This window comes from Lampris incognitus, chromosome 8 (genome assembly GCF_029633865.1).
Source record: "Lampris incognitus isolate fLamInc1 chromosome 8, fLamInc1.hap2, whole genome shotgun sequence".
Taxonomy (NCBI): Eukaryota; Metazoa; Chordata; class Actinopteri; order Lampriformes; family Lampridae; genus Lampris; species Lampris incognitus.
The window spans coordinates 61,635,536-61,655,352 of NC_079218.1; the positions used below are offsets into that span (position 1 = coordinate 61,635,536).

General features: G+C 44.3%; 1 protein-coding gene across 1 annotated transcript in view; it reads right to left on the reverse strand.

The window, feature by feature from the left end:
* The window catches only part of ik (IK cytokine), a 72,034-nt gene that overhangs the window by 19,469 nt on the left and 32,748 nt on the right, over positions 1–19,817 (reverse strand). The window contains exons 10-12 of the mRNA XM_056284549.1: positions 14,210–14,318; positions 11,098–11,137; positions 3,605–3,743 (exon numbers count right to left, since the gene is read on the reverse strand). Of these exons, the coding sequence (XP_056140524.1) occupies positions 3,605–3,743; positions 11,098–11,137; positions 14,210–14,318 (288 nt within the window). The remainder of the gene's footprint in view (positions 1–3,604; positions 3,744–11,097; positions 11,138–14,209; positions 14,319–19,817) is intronic.

Here is a 19,817-nt window from a genome sequence, read left to right on the forward strand (position 1 = left end):
GGAGGCGCTGGTTGTAGATGAGATTGGAGGCGCTGGTTGTAGATGAGACTGGAGGGGTGGGTTGTAGATGAGATTGGAGGTGTTTGTTGTAGATGAGATTGGAGGTGGGGGTTGTAGATGAGATTGGAGGTGTGGGTTGTAGATGAGATTGGAGGTGTTGGATGTAGATGAGATTGGAGGTGTGGGTTGTAGATGAGATTGGAGGTGTTGGATGTAGATGAGACTGGAGTGGTGGTTGTAGATGAGATTGGAGGTGTTTGTTGTAGATGAGATTGGAGGTGTGGGTTGTAGATGAGATTGGAGGTGCTGGTTGTAGATGAGATTGGAGGTGGGGGTTGTAGATGAGATTGGAGGTGCTGGTTGTAGATGAGATTGGAGGTGGGGGTTGTAGATGAGATTGGAGGTGTGGGTTGTAGATAAGATTGGAGGTGCTGGTTGTAGATGAGATTGGAGGTGCTGGTTGTAGATGAGATTGGAGGTGTGGGTTATGGATGAGATTGGAGGTGTTGGATGTAGATGAGATTGGAGGTGTGGGTTGTAGATGAGATTGGAGGTGTGGGTTGTAGATGAGATTGGAGGGTTGGTTGTAGATGAGATTGGAGGTGTTGGTTGTAGATTGGAGGTGCTGGTTGTAGATGAGATTGGAGGTGGGGGTTGTAGATGAGATTGGAGGTGTGGGTTGTAGATAAGATTGGAGGTGCTGGTTGTAGATGAGATTGGAGGTGTGTGTTGGACTTGTGCCCATGCCTGTCGCCATAAGCCATGTTTACACCAGTAGTTGGTCCAGTGTTTTGTGAGGACATCCCCCCAGTTTTCATCTCTCCTTGGTTTGCCCTAGTGATGTTTCCATAATGCACTTAAAATAACAAATGTCATAAATGTTGTTGGTTTACAAAGACACGCCACTAGGTGAAAAACTACTTTCAAGCAGAAAAACTCCATACCTAATAAAAGGGGATCAAAGCTATCAAATTCATCAACATAAGGCAGCGTTTCTCAGTGTGTAGTGCCCCGGGGCACAGAGGCATGACGGGGGGGGGGGTGTGTAGTGTGGAACTACTGCTTTGAAGTTGGAATCTTTTTCACGGTGGAACAATCAACAAAACATGACTTTCATGAGACAGAGTGTGTGTATGCCGACTTTCATGAGACAGTGTGTATGCCGACTTCAATGAGAAAGAGAGTGTGTAGGTTGACTCTCATGAGAAAGAGAGTGTGTACGTTGACTTTCATGAGAAAAAGAGTGTGTAGGTTGACTTTCATGAGACAGAGCGTGTATGCCGACTTTCATGAGAAAGAGTGTGTACGTTGACTTTCATGAGAAAGAGAGTGTGTACGTCGACTTTCATGAGAAAGAGTGTGTAGGTTGACTTTCATGAGACAGCGAGTGTGTAGGTTGACTTTCATGAGACAGCGAGTGTGTAGGCTCACAGAATGTAGATGTCTGACAGGGATGAAAGAAAGACAAGTGACGCTTCCGAGACAAACAACAGCAGAGGAGCTCATACCTCCCATGGCTTTAGATATAGCGTAAACTATGTTTGATGAGACAAGCGCCGCAAAATTGAAGCTGTCCCTCTGTCCAATGACACAGTTGCAAGATGTATATGCGACATTTCAAATGACCTTGAAGAACAACTCATTGAAAAACTGAAAGACAAACGTTTGGCCTGACAAGTGGACAAGGCAACTGACAGCAATAAAGACTGCTTGTTTACTGCTTATGTTGGCTTTGTCACGTCAAGAGTCAGTGTGTGAGGATTTGCTGTTTTGCAAGTACGTCCCAGTAGAGCGACAGCTGATGAGCTCTTCACGCTTCTGGACTGGTACATGACAGAACACGGGCTGAACTGGGAGAGCTGTGCAGGCGTTAACACGGATGGTGCACAGACCATGGCAGGGAAAACGAAAGGACCGCAGGCACTAATCAAGAGGTTCTCGCCAAACCTGCAATGGACGCACTGTGTCATACACTGGAGCACAGACTAGGAGTCATCAGAATGCTGTATCACTGAGCTGACAATGTCCCTACCGACACAGTGGCCAGGAAAGGGGAGAAACCCCACATTAAACAGGCCCTAGTTAAGTGTGGTTTTCCTAACTGGGTGTCTGTCAAAGCCAAGAAGACGCCCAAACAGTCCACCAGCCGATCCAAGAGAGAAGAAGAACAGCTGCCTAAGCATAAACCAGTGGTGATTCCATTTGTGGTGGGAGTTTCAGAAAAGTTGAGATGCGTATTTTCCAAACATCACATCTCAGTTGCTTTCAAACCCCAAAACACACTGCGCCAGGAACTGGTCCACCCCAAGGATCAGGTCCCCCTGCACAAACAGAGCAATATAGTGTATGCTGTTAAGTGCCGGAAGGAACCCAGCCACAGAGGATGCACAAGCCTGTGCATTCTTAGTGCCGGTCCCAAGCTGGGATAAATAGGGTGGGTTGCATCAGGAAGGGCATCCGGCATAAAATCCTTGCCAAATCAAATATGCAAATCATAAATCAGATTTCCATACGAGATCAGTTGAGGCCTGGGTTACCAACCAACACCACCGGTACTGTTGGCCAGCAGGGTGTCGGTGGAACTATGCTACTGTTGGGTGAAGGAGAGGGGGAAGGCATGTCCAGAGGCAGCGGGAGAGGAGGAAGGGTAGGAGTGTGGAGGTGAGTCGGAACTGTAAACGTCGGCACTATGACTGGTAAAGGGAGAGAGCTGGCTGATATCATGGTGAGAAGGAAGGTAGGTATTCTGTGTGTGCAAGAGACCAGGTGGAAGTGGAGTAAGGCGAGCATCGGAAGAGGGTTCAAACTCTCTACCATGGTGCTAATGGGAGGAGAAATGGGGTAGGTGTAATTCTGAAGGAAGAGTATGTCAAGAGGGTGCTAGAGGTGAAGAGAGTGTCAGACAGAGTGATGAGTATGAAGCTGGAAATCGAAGGTGTATTGATGAATGTTATCAGCACATATGTCCGCAAGTTGGGTGTGAGATGGAAGAGAAAGAAGAATTCTGGAGGGAGTTGGATGAAGTGGTGGAGAGAGCGGGGATTGGAGCGGACTTCAATGGTCAAGAGAGACAAGATTGAGATGGCTTGGACATGTGTGGAGGAGAGATGCTGAGTATATTGGGAGAAGGATGCTGAATATGGAGCTGCCAGGGAAGAGGAAGGCCAAAGAGGAGGTTTATGGATGAGGTGTGGGAAGACTTGCAGGTGGCTGGCGTGACAGAGGAAGATGCAGAGGACAGGAAGAGATGGAAACGGATGATCCACTGTGGCAACCCCTAATGGGAGCAGCCGAAAGTAGCAGTAGTAGTATCAGCAGCAGCAGTAATAGCAGTAGTAGTAGTAATGCAGAAATCCAGGTAATTCCAAATGGCCCACAAACTTTTTTTACAACTGTATATAACAAAACTTCATTAATTTAACACATGAACAACCCTTCCTAGTATTTGCTAGTCAAAGGCTTCTGGAGGTCTGAAATATGACACATACCACATTCAAAATAATCAGAAGAGGTGAAAATGAACTGACACTCACAACCTCACTTTCATGAAATTCAAAGCAAGGATGTGAGCCAGTGAAAAATGAAAACACATTAAAATACTAACCTGGTGTTCATCTCCTTGGGGCTTCTCAAAGTAGCTGAGCCTCCTTTTGTCTTCCTCCCGCTCCCTGTAGCGCTCCTTCTCTTTAGGAGGAGGTTTGGAAGAGGAGGATGGGATGTAGTCTCCAATGTCATCAAAGATGCTGCAGATGACAGACTAGTTTTATTAAGCGACAGGACAGAGCTCTGTTCCTTCACTCAGTTTCACGTGACTGCTTTTATGATCCTGATGACAGAGACAGGAATCATCACATCTGTCTCCTCCCATTGGCAAGGCTTTACCTCTGAGCTTGAAGCTACTCCAACTAGAGGAAATGTGGTGGTACTGCAGCTTTAAGTACTGAACCAACTTGTTCCAACCAAATTTTCCAGAAAACCATTCAACTTCTCTAATTTTTCTTCCATATCAAAGAAGCTTGAATCAGTTCATCTAGACACAACATTTACTGACAGATATGTTTCATCAATCAACCAAGTGACCTCTTCAGTCTCACTTGACTGCAGATGTCCCTGCCCTTATAAACAATACAGTACAACACAGTGCCTAACGACCCAAACCATCAACCAGTTTCATATGCACATATGGGTGTGACCACTAACTAGAGTTACAATGGTCATGTGTACTATTCACAGAGGGTTGGGGAACAGTTGCAATCACAGCATTGTAATGGCTCATTTATGCTCAATGTTAAACACGTATACGGACGGAGCCTTCTGTCCGTACTCTGCATTCATTTCGTCCATATTTCTTCACGTTTTCCGGGAGCTTGCGGATCCGTACAAATGGAGAAGTACCACTGGAAATACCACAGGAAATCGTGGGGGCACTGTTGTGGCAGTGTAGTTAATAGCTCATGCGCGACCAGCCAGCAACACGCAACAAAAAAGACGAAGAAATGGCGGAACTTTTTGAGGAAAGGCTGTGCGAGTTAGTACGTAGTTACAAACATATTTGTGATGTTACCTCGCCTGGGCACAGAGACAAACAACTGCTAAAGAACAGTTGGGAGGAGATTGGACGTGAATTGGGAGTGAGTTGGACGGCAGCGAAGAAGTCTGTGCGGGACCGATTTGTTCGAGCCCACAACAGGTCCATTAATGTTTACACCTATGCTGTACCTTTAGCAATAATAATAATGATAATAATAATACAGTAGAACCTCAGAGATACGAACACATTGGGAATGAAAGTTGTTTATAATTCTGAAATGTCCATAACTCTGAAAGTGGTCAAAAAACACCAAATTTACCAAATTAAACATTTATTTAAGTTCAAGTCATAATAAATCAATAAATAACCACTATGACATTCGAACAAACAGTAATAACAGTACAGAACTTAACTCTGAACTGCCCTCTAGTGGATGTATTGCTTAACAACTATGCTAATGTAAAACATGGATGGGAAGTATGTGGGCAGTGACGTTTAGAACATTTGAAACGGACGTATCTATTTACGTATGTAAAGGGAGCATAAATGAGCCTTAATATGGTGACAGACGTACTATGACTGAAACCAACGAGCACAAACTAGGAGTCATCAGGACGCTGTTACCACCCAGCTGACAACGTCCCCACAGACACAGCGGCCGGGGAAGGGGGAGACATCCCACATTAAACAGGCCCTGGTTAAGTGTGGTTGTCCTAACTGGCCATTTGTCACAGCAAGGAAGACCCCAAACAGTTCACCAGCCAATCGAAGAGAGGAGAAGGACAACACTGTATGGCCATTGAAACTCCAGTTAATGGTCACACCCATATTTGATCAAGAAACCGGTCGCTGATTTGGGTCATTACACATACATCTGTCACCATGTTCCAATGCAGTGATTGCAACATTCCCTAATCCTCTGTCAATAGTACTCATGACCACTGTAACTCTAGTTAATGGTCATGCCCATATTTGTATATGAAACTGGTCGTTGGGTTGGGTTGGTAGGCACTGTATTGTTTATAAAGGTGGGACACCTGCAGTCAGGTGAGACTGAAGAGGTCACTTAGATAAATGTGGTGTCCAGATGCAAGGCGTAGTAATATTAAACGGTTGATGGACATTCACAGAAGGGAAAGTGAAAGCTAGCCATTAGTTCTGTCAGCTGAGGCTGGAGTCCACACAGTTCTCCCCGGGAGTGCAGGGAGTCGGTGCAACAATCAATAATGGGGTAAAAGTCTATAAAATAGGCAAACCATGAAATCAACTAAAATAATTCAAAAGGTGATTTCATGTCATTACTTGAGAAAAACATTAATGATTAATGAACACTTGTTAACATACTATAAAATTAAAAGACAACAATCTAAACAGTAAAAATCCATATTACATTGGTTAAATGATGATGATGATGATGACAATTATTATCACTACAACAATAATAGTAATCACAAGCATTGCAAAAATTAGTGCCAGGATTTAAAAAAAAAAAATTGACCAAATTAAACAGGCTGCAAGATCTTTTCACCTAAAGGTCAGCACATGTAGGCTTATTTAGGTAGGACTGCCAAGTCTAACAAGATGCTGAGTTGTGCTGCAACAAATTATGCAAATTCATATGATCCCAACAGGGTCATTAATGTTACAGGTTCTGCAGCAAAACATTTTATCCAAAATACAATAATGACCTCTTGAACATGCTGGCTACATATTAACCAGGTTTTACTACTTTGTACTCTCGAACATGCTGGCTACATATTAACCAGGTTTTACTACTTTGTACTCTTGAACATGCTGGCTACATATTAACCAGGTTTTACTACTTTGTACTCTTGAACATGCTGGCTACATATTAACAAGGTTTTACTACTGTGTACTCTTGAACATGCTGGCTACATATTAACCAGGTTTTACTACTGTGTACTCTTGAACATGCTGGCTACATATTCAGCTGGTTTTACTACGATGTACTCTTGAACACGCTGGCTACATTTTAACCAGGTTTTACTACTGTGTACTCTTGAACATGCTGGCTACATATTAACAAGGTTTTAATACTGTGTACTCTTGAACATGCTGGCTACATATTAACCAGGTTTTACTACTGTGTACTCTTGAACATGCTGGCTACATATTCACCTGGTTTTACTACTGTGTACTCTTGAACATGCTGGCTACATATTCACCTGGTTTTACTACTGTGTACTCTTGAACATGCTGGCTACATATTAACCTGGTTTTACTACTGTGTACTCTTGAACATGCTGGCTACATATTCACCTGGTTTTACTACTGTGTACTCTTGAACATGCTGGCTACATATTAACCAGGTTTTACTACTGTGTACTCTTGAACACACTGGCTACATTTTAACCAGGTTTTACTACTGTGTACTCTTGAACATGCTGGCTACATATTAACCAGGTTTTACTACTGTGTACTCATGCATAAAAACGGCACAAGTTTTTCCACACTCCCTATGGGCGTGTTCATCAGCATTTTTCCATCCTTGTTGAGATGTGTGTGTGTGTGAGACGTATCTACTGGCATTAAAAAAATATTTTCAGTCGTCACTTTGAACCAAATGCACAGAATTCATCAAATAATATTGTGACAGGAACCGCTAAAGAAATCACCAGAAAACGACACTTAATCGGTCCTGGTTCTCCACAAACCAGGTGACAGTGGCGTCTTTCCACTTGGGTAGTCCTCAGGATGAAATTAGACACAAACAATCATACATCTCATATTACCAGTGGTCTCCATACAGAACCCTGCCAAGCCTTGTGAAACCTGTATTAATCTTAAGGTTTGTTCTTCTCAGTAGGCCCTTTTCACAGGCATGGTCAACACACCTGAGCTTTGTCTTTGCACAGGGTAAAGAGTGTGGCTTGCACCATTGCAAACTTTGTCGCCTCTGATTCTGTCTGTGATTGCTTGTTTTGTGTTTCAGTATAGCCGATCGCACAACACAGGTGCTGAAATTGCAGGTGAAGGTGTGGAATGCTGACTTCTCTCTCGCCCTGCAGGGGTGCTTCGACTGACCCTGAACTCCTCACTGCTCCCAATGAGCAGTTGTTACCTTTGCATAGTTGACATGCTATCAGTGTATGATGTATGTGTGTGTGTGTGTGTGTGTATGTATGAATTAATTAATTGTAAAGTGCTTTGAGTGGCTGTCGCAGCTAGAAGAGCGCTATATAAAATGCAACTTGATTGATGTCCCCCCCTCCCCCACTTTCCCCCCCAATTGTACTTGGCCGCCATCCTGGTCTCTGCTCCACCCCCCCTGCTGATCCAGGCAGGACTGCAGACTACCACATGCCTCCTCCAATACATGTGGAGTCACCAGCCGCTTCTTTTCACCTGACAGTGAGCAGTTTCACCAGGTGGACGTAGCGTATGGGAGGATCACACTATTCCTACCAGTTCCCCCACCCCTTCCCCAACAGGCACCCCAACCGACCAGAGGTGCTAGTGCACCTCTGCTAGTGCAGCGAACCTTGCTGGAGGCTACATACGTATATAGTAATCTCTTCTCCTACAGGAGCTGCTGAACCTTGCTGGAGGCTACATATATAGTAATCTCTTCTCCTACAGGAGCTGCTGAACCATGCTGGAGGCTTCATATATAGTAATCTCTTCTCCTATAGGAGCTGCTGATAGTAATTTCTTCCACTACAGGAGCTGCTGAACCTTGCTATACGTATATAGTAATCTCTTCTCCGCAGGAGCTGCTGAACCTTGCTGGAGGCTTCATATATAGTAATCTCTTCCCCTACAGGAGCTGCTGAACCTTGCTGGAGGCTACATATATAGTAATCTCTTCTCCTACAGGAGCTGCTGAACCTTGCTGGAGGCTTCATATATAATAATCTCTTCTCCTACAGGAGCTGCTGAACCTTGCTGTAGGCTACATACGTATATAGTAATCTCTTCTCCTACAGGAGCTGCTGAACCTTGCTGGAGGCTACATATATAGTAATGTCTTCTCCTACAGGAGCTGCTGAACCTTGCTGGAGGCTACATATATAGTAATCTCTTCTCCTACAGGAGCTGCTGAACCATGCTGGAGGCTACATATATAGTAATCTCTTCCCCTACAGGAGCTGCTGAACCTTGCTGGAGGCTACATATATAGTAATCTCTTCTCCTACAGGAGCTGCTGAACCTTGCTGGAGGCTTCATATATAATAATCTCTTCTCCTACAGGAGCTGCTGAACCTTGCTGTAGGCTACATACGTATATAGTAATCTCTTCTCCTACAGGAGCTGCTGAACCTTGCTGGAGGCTACATATATAGTAATCCCTTCTCCTACAGGAGCTGCTGAACCTTGCTGGAGGCTACATATATAGTGATCTCTTCTCCTACAGGAGCTGTTGAACCTTGCTGGAGGCTACATATATAGTAATCTCTTCTCCGACAGAAGCTGTTGAACTTTGCTGGAGGCTACCTATATAGTAATCTCTTCTCCTACAGGAGCTGCTGAACTTTGCTGGAGGCTACATATATAGTAATCTCTTCTCCTATAGGAGCTGCTGATAGTAATTTCTTCCCCTACAGGAGCTGCTGAACCTTGCTGGGGGCTACATATATAGTAATCTCTTCTCCTACAGGAGCTGCTGAGCCTTGCTGGAGGCTTCATATATAGTAATCTCTTCCCCTACAGGAGCTGCTGAACCTTGCTGGAGGCTACATATATAGTAATCTCTTCTCCTACAGGAGCTGGAGGCTTCATATATAATAATCTCTTCTCCTACAGGAGCTGCTGAACCTTGCTGTAGGCTACATACGTATATAGTAATCTCTTCTCCTACAGGAGCTGCTGAACCTTGCTGGAGGCTACATATATAGTAATCTCTTCTCCTACAGGAGCTGCTGAACCATGCTGGAGGCTACATATATAGTAATCTCTTCTCTAATAGGAGCTGCTGATAGTAATTTCTTCCCCTACAGGAGCTGCTGAACCTTGCTGGAGGCTACATATATAGTAATCTCTTCTCCTACAGGAGCTGCTGAACCTTGCTGTAGGCTACATACGTATATAGTAATCTCTTCTCCTACAGGAGCTGCTGAACCTTGCTGGAGGCTACATATATAGTAATCTCTTCTCCTACAGGAGCTGCTGAACCTTGCTGGAGGCTACATATATAGTAATCTCTTCTCCTACAGGAGCTGCTGAACCTTCTGGAGGCTACATATAGTATAGTAATCTCTTCTCCTACAGGAGCTGCTGAACCTTGCTGGAGGCTACATATATAGTGATCTCTTCTCCTACAGGAGCTGTTGAACCTTGCTGGAGGCTACATATATAGTAATCTCTTCTCCTACAGAAGCTGTTGAACTTTGCTGGAGGCTACATATATAGTAATCTCTTCTCCTACAGGAGCTGCTGAACTTTGCTGGAGGCTTCATATATAGTAATCTCTTCTCCTACAGGAGCTGCTGAACCTTGCTGGAGGCTACATGTATAGTAATCTCTTCTCCTACAGGAGCTGCTGAACCATGCTGGAGGCTACATGTATAGTAATCTCTTCTCCTACAGGAGCTGCTGATAGTAATTTCTTCTCCTACAGGAGCTGCTGAACCTTGCTGGAGGCTACATATATAGTGATCTCTTCTCCTACAGGAGCTGTTGAACCTTGCTGGAGGCTACATATATAGTAATCTCTTCTCCTACAGAAGCTGTTGAACTTTGCTGGAGGCTACATATATAGTAATCTCTTCTCCTACAGGAGCTGCTGAACTTTGCTGGAGGCTTCATATATAGTAATCTCTTCTCCTACAGGAGTTGCTGAACCTTGCTGGAGGCTACATGTATAGTAATCTCTTCTCCTACAGGAGCTGCTGATAGTAATTTCTTCTCCTACAGGAGCTGCTGAACCTTGCTGGAGGCTACATATATAGTAATCTTCTCCTACAGGAGCTGCTGAACCTTGCTGGAGGCTACATATATAGTGATCTCTTCTCCTACAGGAGCTGTTGAACCTTGCTGGAGGCTACATATATAGTAATCTCTTCTCCTACAGAAGCTGTTGAACTTTGCTGGAGGCTACATATATAGTAATCTCTTCTCCTACAGGAGCTGCTGAACTTTGCTGGAGGCTTCATATATAGTAATCTCTTCTCCTACAGGAGCTGCTGAACCTTGCTGGAGGCTACATATATAGTAATCTTCTCCTACAGGAGCTGCTGAACCTTGCTGGAAGCTACATATATAGTAATCTCTTCTCCTACAGGAGCTGCTGACAGTAATTTCTTCTGCTACAGGAGCTGCTGAGCCTTGATGGAGGCTACATATATAGTAATCTCTTCTCCGACAGGAGCTGTTGAACCTTGCTGGAGGCTACATATATAGTACTCTCTTCTCCTACAGGAGCTGTTGAACCTTGCTGGAGGCTACGTATACAGTAATCTCTGCTCTTATAGGAGCTGTTGAACCTTGCTAGAGGCTACATATATAGTAATCTCTTCTCTTACAAGAGCTGTTGAACCTTGCTAACTAGTAACAGAGTGTCAGACAGACTAGGAAATGAAAAACCACTGGCAGTAGTTTGTACTGACCTAAGATCAGCTTCAGGAGCTTTCTTCTCATCCAGTTTTCCTGCAGACAGTTGGAGAAACATTCAGGAGGTCAGCTTTATCTCACTCTTCACTGTAAACGTTCATGTCAGTAAGAACTTAACCGAAGAATAAAGCTTCACTGCCTGTAATTAATCAAGTTCACCTACTTTAACAGCAATAATGATGATTTCAGTAATATGAGTGCGAGCCACCATCTCTTACTGCTATCAGTACCAGCTGTAATAGCATTAGTTGTAGAAGTACATGTGGTAAATGATGTTGCAGCAGTAGTTGTATGAGTGGTACCATTACTGGAAGTAATATTAATAATATTATGGTCATAGCAGTAGCAGTAGTCATACTAGTAGTACAAGTATGAGAGAAAGAAGTAATATTAGTAGCAGTGGTTGTATCAGTAGTAATACTAGAGGTTGTAGTAATAGGAGTTACATAAGGAATAGTAGCAGTGGTAATAGTAGTACCAGAAGTAGTTGTACTAGTATGAGTAGCAGTAGTAATAGCTGTGATAATGCCCTAAGTTGCAGGAGTAGTAGCATCTGTAGCAGCAGTAGTAATAGGAGTAAGTATATTAGAAGTATTAGCACTAGCCACTCACTCCCTCTAATACTGCAAAGAGTACCAGTAGTAATAGCGTTAGTAGTACTACTCCTTGTAGTAGTAGTAGCAGTAGTAGTAGCAGCATCAGTAGTGTTAGTAATACAAGAAGTAATAGTAGTAGTAGTGGTAGTAGTAGTGGACATCGCAATAGCATAGGCATAGGTAGATGCATTGTTTGTAGCAGAAGTAGTAGTAATAGTAGTAATAATGCTATAATTGCAGGAGTAGTAGTAACAGTAGTAGCAGAAGTAGCAGTAATAATAGTAGTGGTCAGTGTTAGAGGTAGTGACACAGGCCTCCAGGCTAATAATTTATACTGAGTGGCACCAGCAAATAATGTGGTCACACCAAAAATGTGTTGCGACGCCTAAAGCGCTTCGCAACTGAATGAGTGAAAGTGTTTTTCCTTTCATCACCTTGATGAACTGCCACATGCTGTTTATCAAGGTTTATCATTGTGCATTTACAGTCACGACACATTTTTTGCAGTATTTGTGATTTAGAATAGAATAGAACAGAATACACTTTGTCATTTGTACATACATACAATGAAAGTTACACTGCATTTAACCCATCCTAGCTGTGTAGCTAGGAGCAGTGGGCAGCCACCATGCAGCACCCGGGACCACCTTCAGTTATTTCTTCCTATTGCCTTGCTCAGGGGCACAGACAGGAGTATTAACCCTAACACGCACGTCTTTTTGATGGTGGGAGGAAACCGGAGTGCCCGGAGGAAACCCACGCAGACAGGGGGAGAACATGCAAACACCACACAGAAAGGACCTGGGACGGCCTGTGGTTCGTACCCAGAACCTTCTTGCTGTGAGGCAACAGCGCTAACCACTAGAATACCGTGCCGCCCAGTGAGTAGAATTGATATTTATGCCATGTTAAACTTCATTATCATATCTGTCTCTTCATGAGAACTGCTGGTCTCTTTTAGCATAGAAACACTCCTGGGGGGAGTTAGCGCCCTACATAATGTATGTGATGGTTTCTGTTATGAAAGTTGAGGGTCTCGTTTTAAACTGAATAGCAGCAGCCTGCAACAGTTGGTCTGAACCATTTCCAGTGTACACAACAGTAATAAACACAGATAGGTACATTCTTTGAGCCACTCGGGGTGAAAGGCAAAACCCCTCTTGGGCTTCTTGGTCAGAGGTGGCTGCTCAGTTTCTTCTGCCGCTCTGGTGACATGTCACCTTGAGAGACAAAGGTAGTGCAAGAATTGTACTACGAAGTGACTGGGCATTTTTCTTACCGAAAAATGAGTTTAATGTAATCTATACTTCTTTTTTAGTGGACATGTCTCCTTCTGCAGTGAGTGCCGATATGCAGGCTCTAGTTAAGGTCCTGTTAGCATGCGGACAACGTTTTCCATTACAAACTGCATGCTCTAGTTAACTTTCCGTTAGCATCCAGAGAACGTTCTCCGTTACGATCTGCACACTCTAGTTAACTTTCTGTTAGCATGTGGAGAACGTTCTCCGTTACGATCTGCACGCTCTAGTTAACTTTCTGTTAGCATGCGGAGAACATTTTCCATTACGAACTGGACGCTCTAGTTAACTTTCTGTTAGCATGCAGAGAACGTTCTCCGTTATGATCTGCACGCTGTAGTTAACAGTAGTGTTAGTAGCAGCATTAAAAGTATTACTAGTAGTAGAAGCAATAGTAGTAGTATTGATGGAAGCCATGGTAGCAGCATTAGTAGTAGAGGCGGCAGTAGTAGTAGTAGTGTTAGTAGCAGTAGTAATAACATTACTAGTAGTAGAAGCAATAGTAGTAGTAGTGATGGAAGCCATGGTAGCAGCATTAGTAGCAGAGGCAGTAACAGTAGTGTTAGTAGCAGTAGTAACAGCATTACTAGTAATAGAAGCAATAGTAGTAGTAGTGATGGAAGCCATGGTAGCAGCATTAGTAGTAGAGGCAGTAATAGTAGGGTTAGTAGCAGTAGTAACAGCATTACTAGTGGTGGAAGCAATAGCAGTATTAGTGATGGAAGCCGTGGTAGCAGCATGAGTTGTACTGGCAGTAGTAGTAGTGTTAGTAGCAGTAGTAACAGCATTACTAGTAGAAGCAATAGTAGTAGTGATGGAAGCTGTGGTAGCAGCATGAGTAGTAGAGGCAGTAATAGTAGTGTTATTAGCAGTAGTAACACCATTACTAGTAGTAGAAGCAAAAGTAGTAGTAGTGATGGAAGCCATGGTAGCAGCATTAATAGTAGAGGCAGTAGTAGTAGTGTTAGTAGCAGTAACAACAGCATTACTAGTAGTAGAAGCAATAGTAGTAGTAGTAGTGATGGAAGCCATGGTAGCAGCATTAGTAGTACTGGCAGTAGTAGTAGTGTTAGTAGCAGTAGTGACAGCATTACTAATAGTAGAAGCAATAGTAGTAGTAGTGATGGAAGCCGTGGTAGCAGCATTAGTAGAAGCATGAGTAGCAGAGGAACTAACAGCAGCAGAAGTAGTAATGGAAGTATTTGTAGTAGTACCTTTATCTTTCTTTTTAAGTTTCTTGTGGCGGGTTCCTTGTCTCAGGTAGGACAGGATCTGAGTCAGTTTGGAGATGACGATGTCATTAGTAGTCAGCGTGGTCTGGGCCTGGAAGTACACAGAGAAGGAAAGGGGGGCAAGAGACAAGATAATATACAAGAGTTTCTTGTAAAAATCAAGTTGTAATTCAACATTTTCATGCTTTTCGGTGTTACTACAGCAGATTGCCCAGGACATTTTACTCTCCACTCAGGTAGCAAGTGGTTAAGAGCCTAGCAGTTTGTTTTTCTTACAGAAGCATTACTTATTTGGATCTAAACACTGTAAGGTTACTAACATTATATCAACTCAAGCTGGTATAAGCAGACTCCTGACAACACATTCTACTGTCAGGAGGTGCTCCTGACTTCAGGTTCAACGGGATTTAACAGCAGGCTAAAGTAACAGAGTTCCCACTACACTCTTATAGAAGTGCCTTTCACACATAGTTCCCAGCACAATACTGGGATAACCTTTCAGGCACCACTAGTGCCTGTTCACACATGCAGATACATTCAGGAACATTTCCGTCATGTGCCTTTTCACACATGCAATGGCAATGGCGGAATAGACAGCGCAAGGCACAATCCAGCAGATGGCGGTAATTGCAAAACTTATGGATGCCAAGCGCCATAAAATTCAACAGAAGAAGATGGGACAAGGCTGCCTGTACGTATATAACCAATGCAGCGGAGGACGTCTCTTGTTATTTTTAGCAACAACTAACTGTTCCAGACAGCTGCCCATAAACTTAATTCTCGGCATGGACCGAAAGAAGTTCCCCTATTTCTGAGTCTGTGCGGCTTCCAGTCGTTCTTGAAAAAAGAACTTGTATTGCCCGTATCAAATAATCCATGAAGCAGGACAACCATCACGGATTCAAATCCATCATCAGCAGAGTCTTGTGATGGATTGGCTTGCTCCAAGTGAAATTGTCTTTCATCAGACAGAAGTAAGCCTTTACGTCAGACAGGAGTAAGTCTTTACGTCAGACAGAAGTAAGCCTTAACGTCAGACAGAAGTAAGTCTTTACGTCAGACTGAAGTAAGCCTTTGTGTCAGACAGAAGTAAGTCTTTACGTCAGACAGAAGTAAGCCTCTATGTCAGACAGAAGTAAGTCTTTATGTCAGACTGAAGTAAGCCTGTATGTCAGAGAGGAGTAAGTCTTTACGTCAGACAGAAGTAAGCCTGTATGTCAGACAGGAGTAAGCCTTTACGTCAGACAGAAGTAAGCCTTTACGTCAAACAGGAGTAAGCCTTTACGTCAGACAGAAGTAAGCCTGTATGTCAGACAGGAGTAAGCCTTTACGTCAGACAGGAGTAAGTCTTTACGTCAGACAGGAGTAAGCCTTTACGCCAGACAGAAGTAAGCCTTTACGACAGACAGGAGTAAGCCTTTACGTCAAACAGAAGTAAGCCTTTACGCCAGACAGAAGTAAGCCTTTACGTCAGACAGAAGTAAGCCTTTACGCCAGACAGGAGTAAGCCTTTACGCCAGACAGGAGTAAGCCTTTACGTCAGACAGGAATAAGCTTTTACGTCAGACAGGAGTGAGCCTTTACGCCAGACAGAAGTAAGCCTTTACGACAGACAGGAGTAAGCCTTTACATCAGACAGGAGTGAGTCTTTACGTCAGTAAGAAGTAAGATATATGTTAGTTTAGATATATGTGTTAGTTTGGATATATGTATTAATTTAGATGTGTGTGTTAGTTTAGATATATGTGTTAGTTTGGATATATGTGATAGTTTGTATATATGTGTTAGTTTGGATATGTGTTAGTTTAGATATATGTGTTATTTTGGATATATGTGTTAGTTTAGATATACACTCACTGGCCACTTTATTAGGTACACCTTGCTAGTACCGGGTTGGACCCCCTTTTGCCTTCAGAACTGCCTTAATCCTTCGTGGCATAGATTCAACAAGGTACTGGAAACATTCCTCAGAGAGTTTGGTCCATACTGACATGATAGCATCACGCAGTTGCTGCAGATTTGTCGGCTGCACATCCATGATGCGAATCTCCCGGTCCACCACATCCCAAAGGTGCTCTATTGGATTGAGATTTGGTGACTGTGGAGGCCATTTGAGTACAGTGAACTCATTGTCATGTTCAAGAAACCAGTCTGAGATGATTCGAGCTTTATGACATGGCGTGTTATCCTGCTGGAAGTAGCCATCAGAAGATGGGAACATTGTGGTCATAAAGGGATGGACATGGTCAGCAACAATACTCAGGTCGGCTGTGGCGTTGACACGATGCTCAATTGGTACTAAGGGGCCCAAAGTGTGCCAAGAAAATATCCCCCACACCATTACACCACCACTACCAGCCTGAACCGTTGATACAAGGCAGGATGGATCCATGCTTTCATGTTGTTGACACCAAATTCTGACCCTACCATCCGAATGTCGCAGCAGAAATCGAGACTCATCAGACCAGGCAACGTTTTTCCAATCTACTATTGTCCAATTTTGGTGAGCCTGTGCGAATTGTAGCCTCAGTTTCCTGTTCTTAGCTGACAGGAGTGACACCCGGTGTGGTCTTCTGCTGCTGTAGCCCATCTGCCTCAAGGTTCGACGTGTTGTGCGTTCAGAGATGCTCTTCTGCATACCTCGGTTGTAATGAGTGGTTATTTGATTTACTGTTGCCTTTCTATCAGCTCGAACCAGTCTGGCCATTCTCCTCTGACCTCTGGCATCAACAAGGCATTTTCGCCCACAGAACTGCCGCTCACTGGATATTTTCTCTTTTTCGGACCATTCTCTGTAAACCCTAGAGATGGTTGTGCGTGAAAATCCCAGTAGATCAGCAGTTTCTGAAATACTCAGACCAGCCCGTCTGGCACCAACAACCATGCCACGTTCAAAGTCACTTAAATCACCTTTCTTCCCAATTCTGATGCTCAGTTTGAACTGCAGTAGATCGTCTTGACATGTCTACATGCCTAAATGCATTGAGTTGCTGCCATGTGATTGGCTGATTAGAAATTTGCGTTAACGAGCAGTTGGACGGGTGTGCCTAATAAAGTGGCCAGTGAGTGTATGTGTTCTTGAAGTTCTTGTAGTTTTAGCATACGTGTTTTTGTCTTTGTGTTGCACTGATGTGGGCTGGGAGACATTATATTCACAACAAATTGTTCCTGATCCCTGATGTATTTTTTGTATTTTCTGCCAAGGTGCCTCAGCAGTGTTGGACTCTACGGCAATGGAGCCCTCGCACTGCCAATTTCCAGCCTGGTTGAGGAATTCAAATGTGCCAAAGTGAGGCTGGACATGTCCCTCACAGAATCCCGAGACCCAATAGTGAGAGGAGTTGCTCCAACCCTAGCAACAGGGAAGAAATGGACCCCGGCTGCAGCTGTACTGGAGGCGAAATCTGCTCTCCGCCACCGAGACGTAGTAGGCCATGTTCAACAAGGCAGAGGCGGCCTTGGCCTGGGAATAAAAACACCTACCTGGCAAAAGGCGACTACTACCGAACGGCGAACTATGATGGTTGAGGAGGTCCGCCGACAGGAAGAAGCAGCCAGATGTGCTAAAGCCGTAGCACAAGCCAAACAGGGTCGCTGGATGAGGTGGGAGGGTGTTGAAAAGAGGAAACTCACATGGAGTGAGCTCTGGAGCATGGAATCAAACAGGCTGAGTTTCATCATCAAGGCCACATATGATGTCCTGCCCTCTCCCATAAATCTAAATCTCTGGTTTGGAGAGAATCCATCTTGCTCCCTGTGTACAGCCCCAGCAACCCTCAAGCATATCTTGGTTGGCTGCAAGACCAGCCTTACCCAAGGCAGATACACCTGGCGACACAATCAGGTGCTCAGGTGCTTGGCAGCTGAACTCGATTGCAAGAGGGTTTCCATCAATGCCGAACCCTTCAACAACCAGGAAGGGCCCCGGCGTTTCCCAGCTTTCATTCGAGAGGGGGATAAACTGAAGGCCAACCCTTCACTTCCCAACTTAGGCTCACTAAACTCAGCCAGGGATTGGGAAATGCGAGTGGACTTAGGCCAGAAGCTCATCTTCCCGACAGAGATCGCAACAACCACCTTGCGACCAGACCTAGTCCTCTGGTCCAATGCTAACCAGCTCGCTTACATCATTGAGCTCACAGTCCCCTGGGAGGATGCAGTCGATGAAGCGTACGAGCGTAAGAAGCTGCGGTACGCCGACCTAGCAGCCGAAGCAGAGGACAGAGGCTGGAAGGTGAAGGTGCGCCCTGTGGAGGTGGGTTGTAGGGGCTTTGTTGCCAGCTCCACAGCAAAACTCCTGAGGGAACTAGGAGTCAGGGGGCAGGCCCACAGGAGAGTGATCAAAGAGCTAGCCAACACTGCTGAGAGGACTAGCCACTGGATCTGGCTCAAAAGGAGAGACGCCGTCTGGGCTGCCAGGGTGAACAGCTAACCACAGGTCACACACCCAGGACTGATCAACCTGTGGTGGGCCTGCCTCAGCGGAGGGTGTCTTGTGATAAAAGGCCGAAACACCCTGTGATGCTGAGGTACACAACTGATGATGTGTCCTGGTGGTGGCAATGTCACCTTGGCAGACATCTCCAGTTTGATCTCCACTGAATCTGTTGCAGTGCAAACACTAGGGATTTTAACAACCAGTCCTTTTTTTTTTGAATCTATTTATTGTTTTTTTAAAAAAAAAATTTATTGAGTCATTCTGAGACAGACATTGAGAATGACATACTCTGATATGTGAAAAACTAAGTTATTATTTAGGTTTATGAAGTGCGCATTGGAGAGGGGGCAGGACATGATAAGTAGTAACTTCCTCCTGCTCCTTTTCCAACGCATATGTCACAGAAGGTGGAATCAGTTCATCTGAACACAACGTGTATGAGACCCGTCAGGTGTCATAAACATTGTATCCAGAGGAACTGATTCCCCCTTCTGTCATTTTCTTACCTGGATTATTGAGCATCAAGACATTTCCAACACATAATATTTGTTGGATTCTCTATTGAGAATTATTTTGGTTTTATTTTTATCATTTGTTGTTTTTTTGTTTGTTTGTTTGTTTCATTTATGCTTGGTCATTTTTTTTTCTTTTATGTTTGAAATAAAGACATTTGATTTGATTTGATTGTAACAATCCGGTCCTTGTATGACCAAAGTGAGAGCTGTGTCCGCGTTCTCGGCACAAAGTCAAACACGTTTTCATTGGGTGTCAGACTCCACCAAGGTTGTCCCTTGTCTCCGATTCTGTTTGTGATATTCACGGACAGGATCTCAAGGCGCAGCCAACATGAGGAGTGTGTCCGTTTTGGGAACCTCAGAATTGCATCTCTGCTCTTCGCAGATGATGTGGTTTTGTTGGCTTCATCAGAACGCGACCTCTGGCGCGCACTGGGGTGGTTTGCAGCTGAGTGTGAAATGGCTGGGATGAGAGTCAGCACCTCAAAGTGTGAGGCCATGGTTCTCTACCGAAAAATGGTGGATTGCTCCCTCCGGGTTAGGGATGAGTTGTTGCCTCAAGCAAAGGAGTTCAAGTATCTTGGGGTCTTGTTCACAAGTGAGGATAGGATGGAGCGGGAGATTGACAGGCGGATTG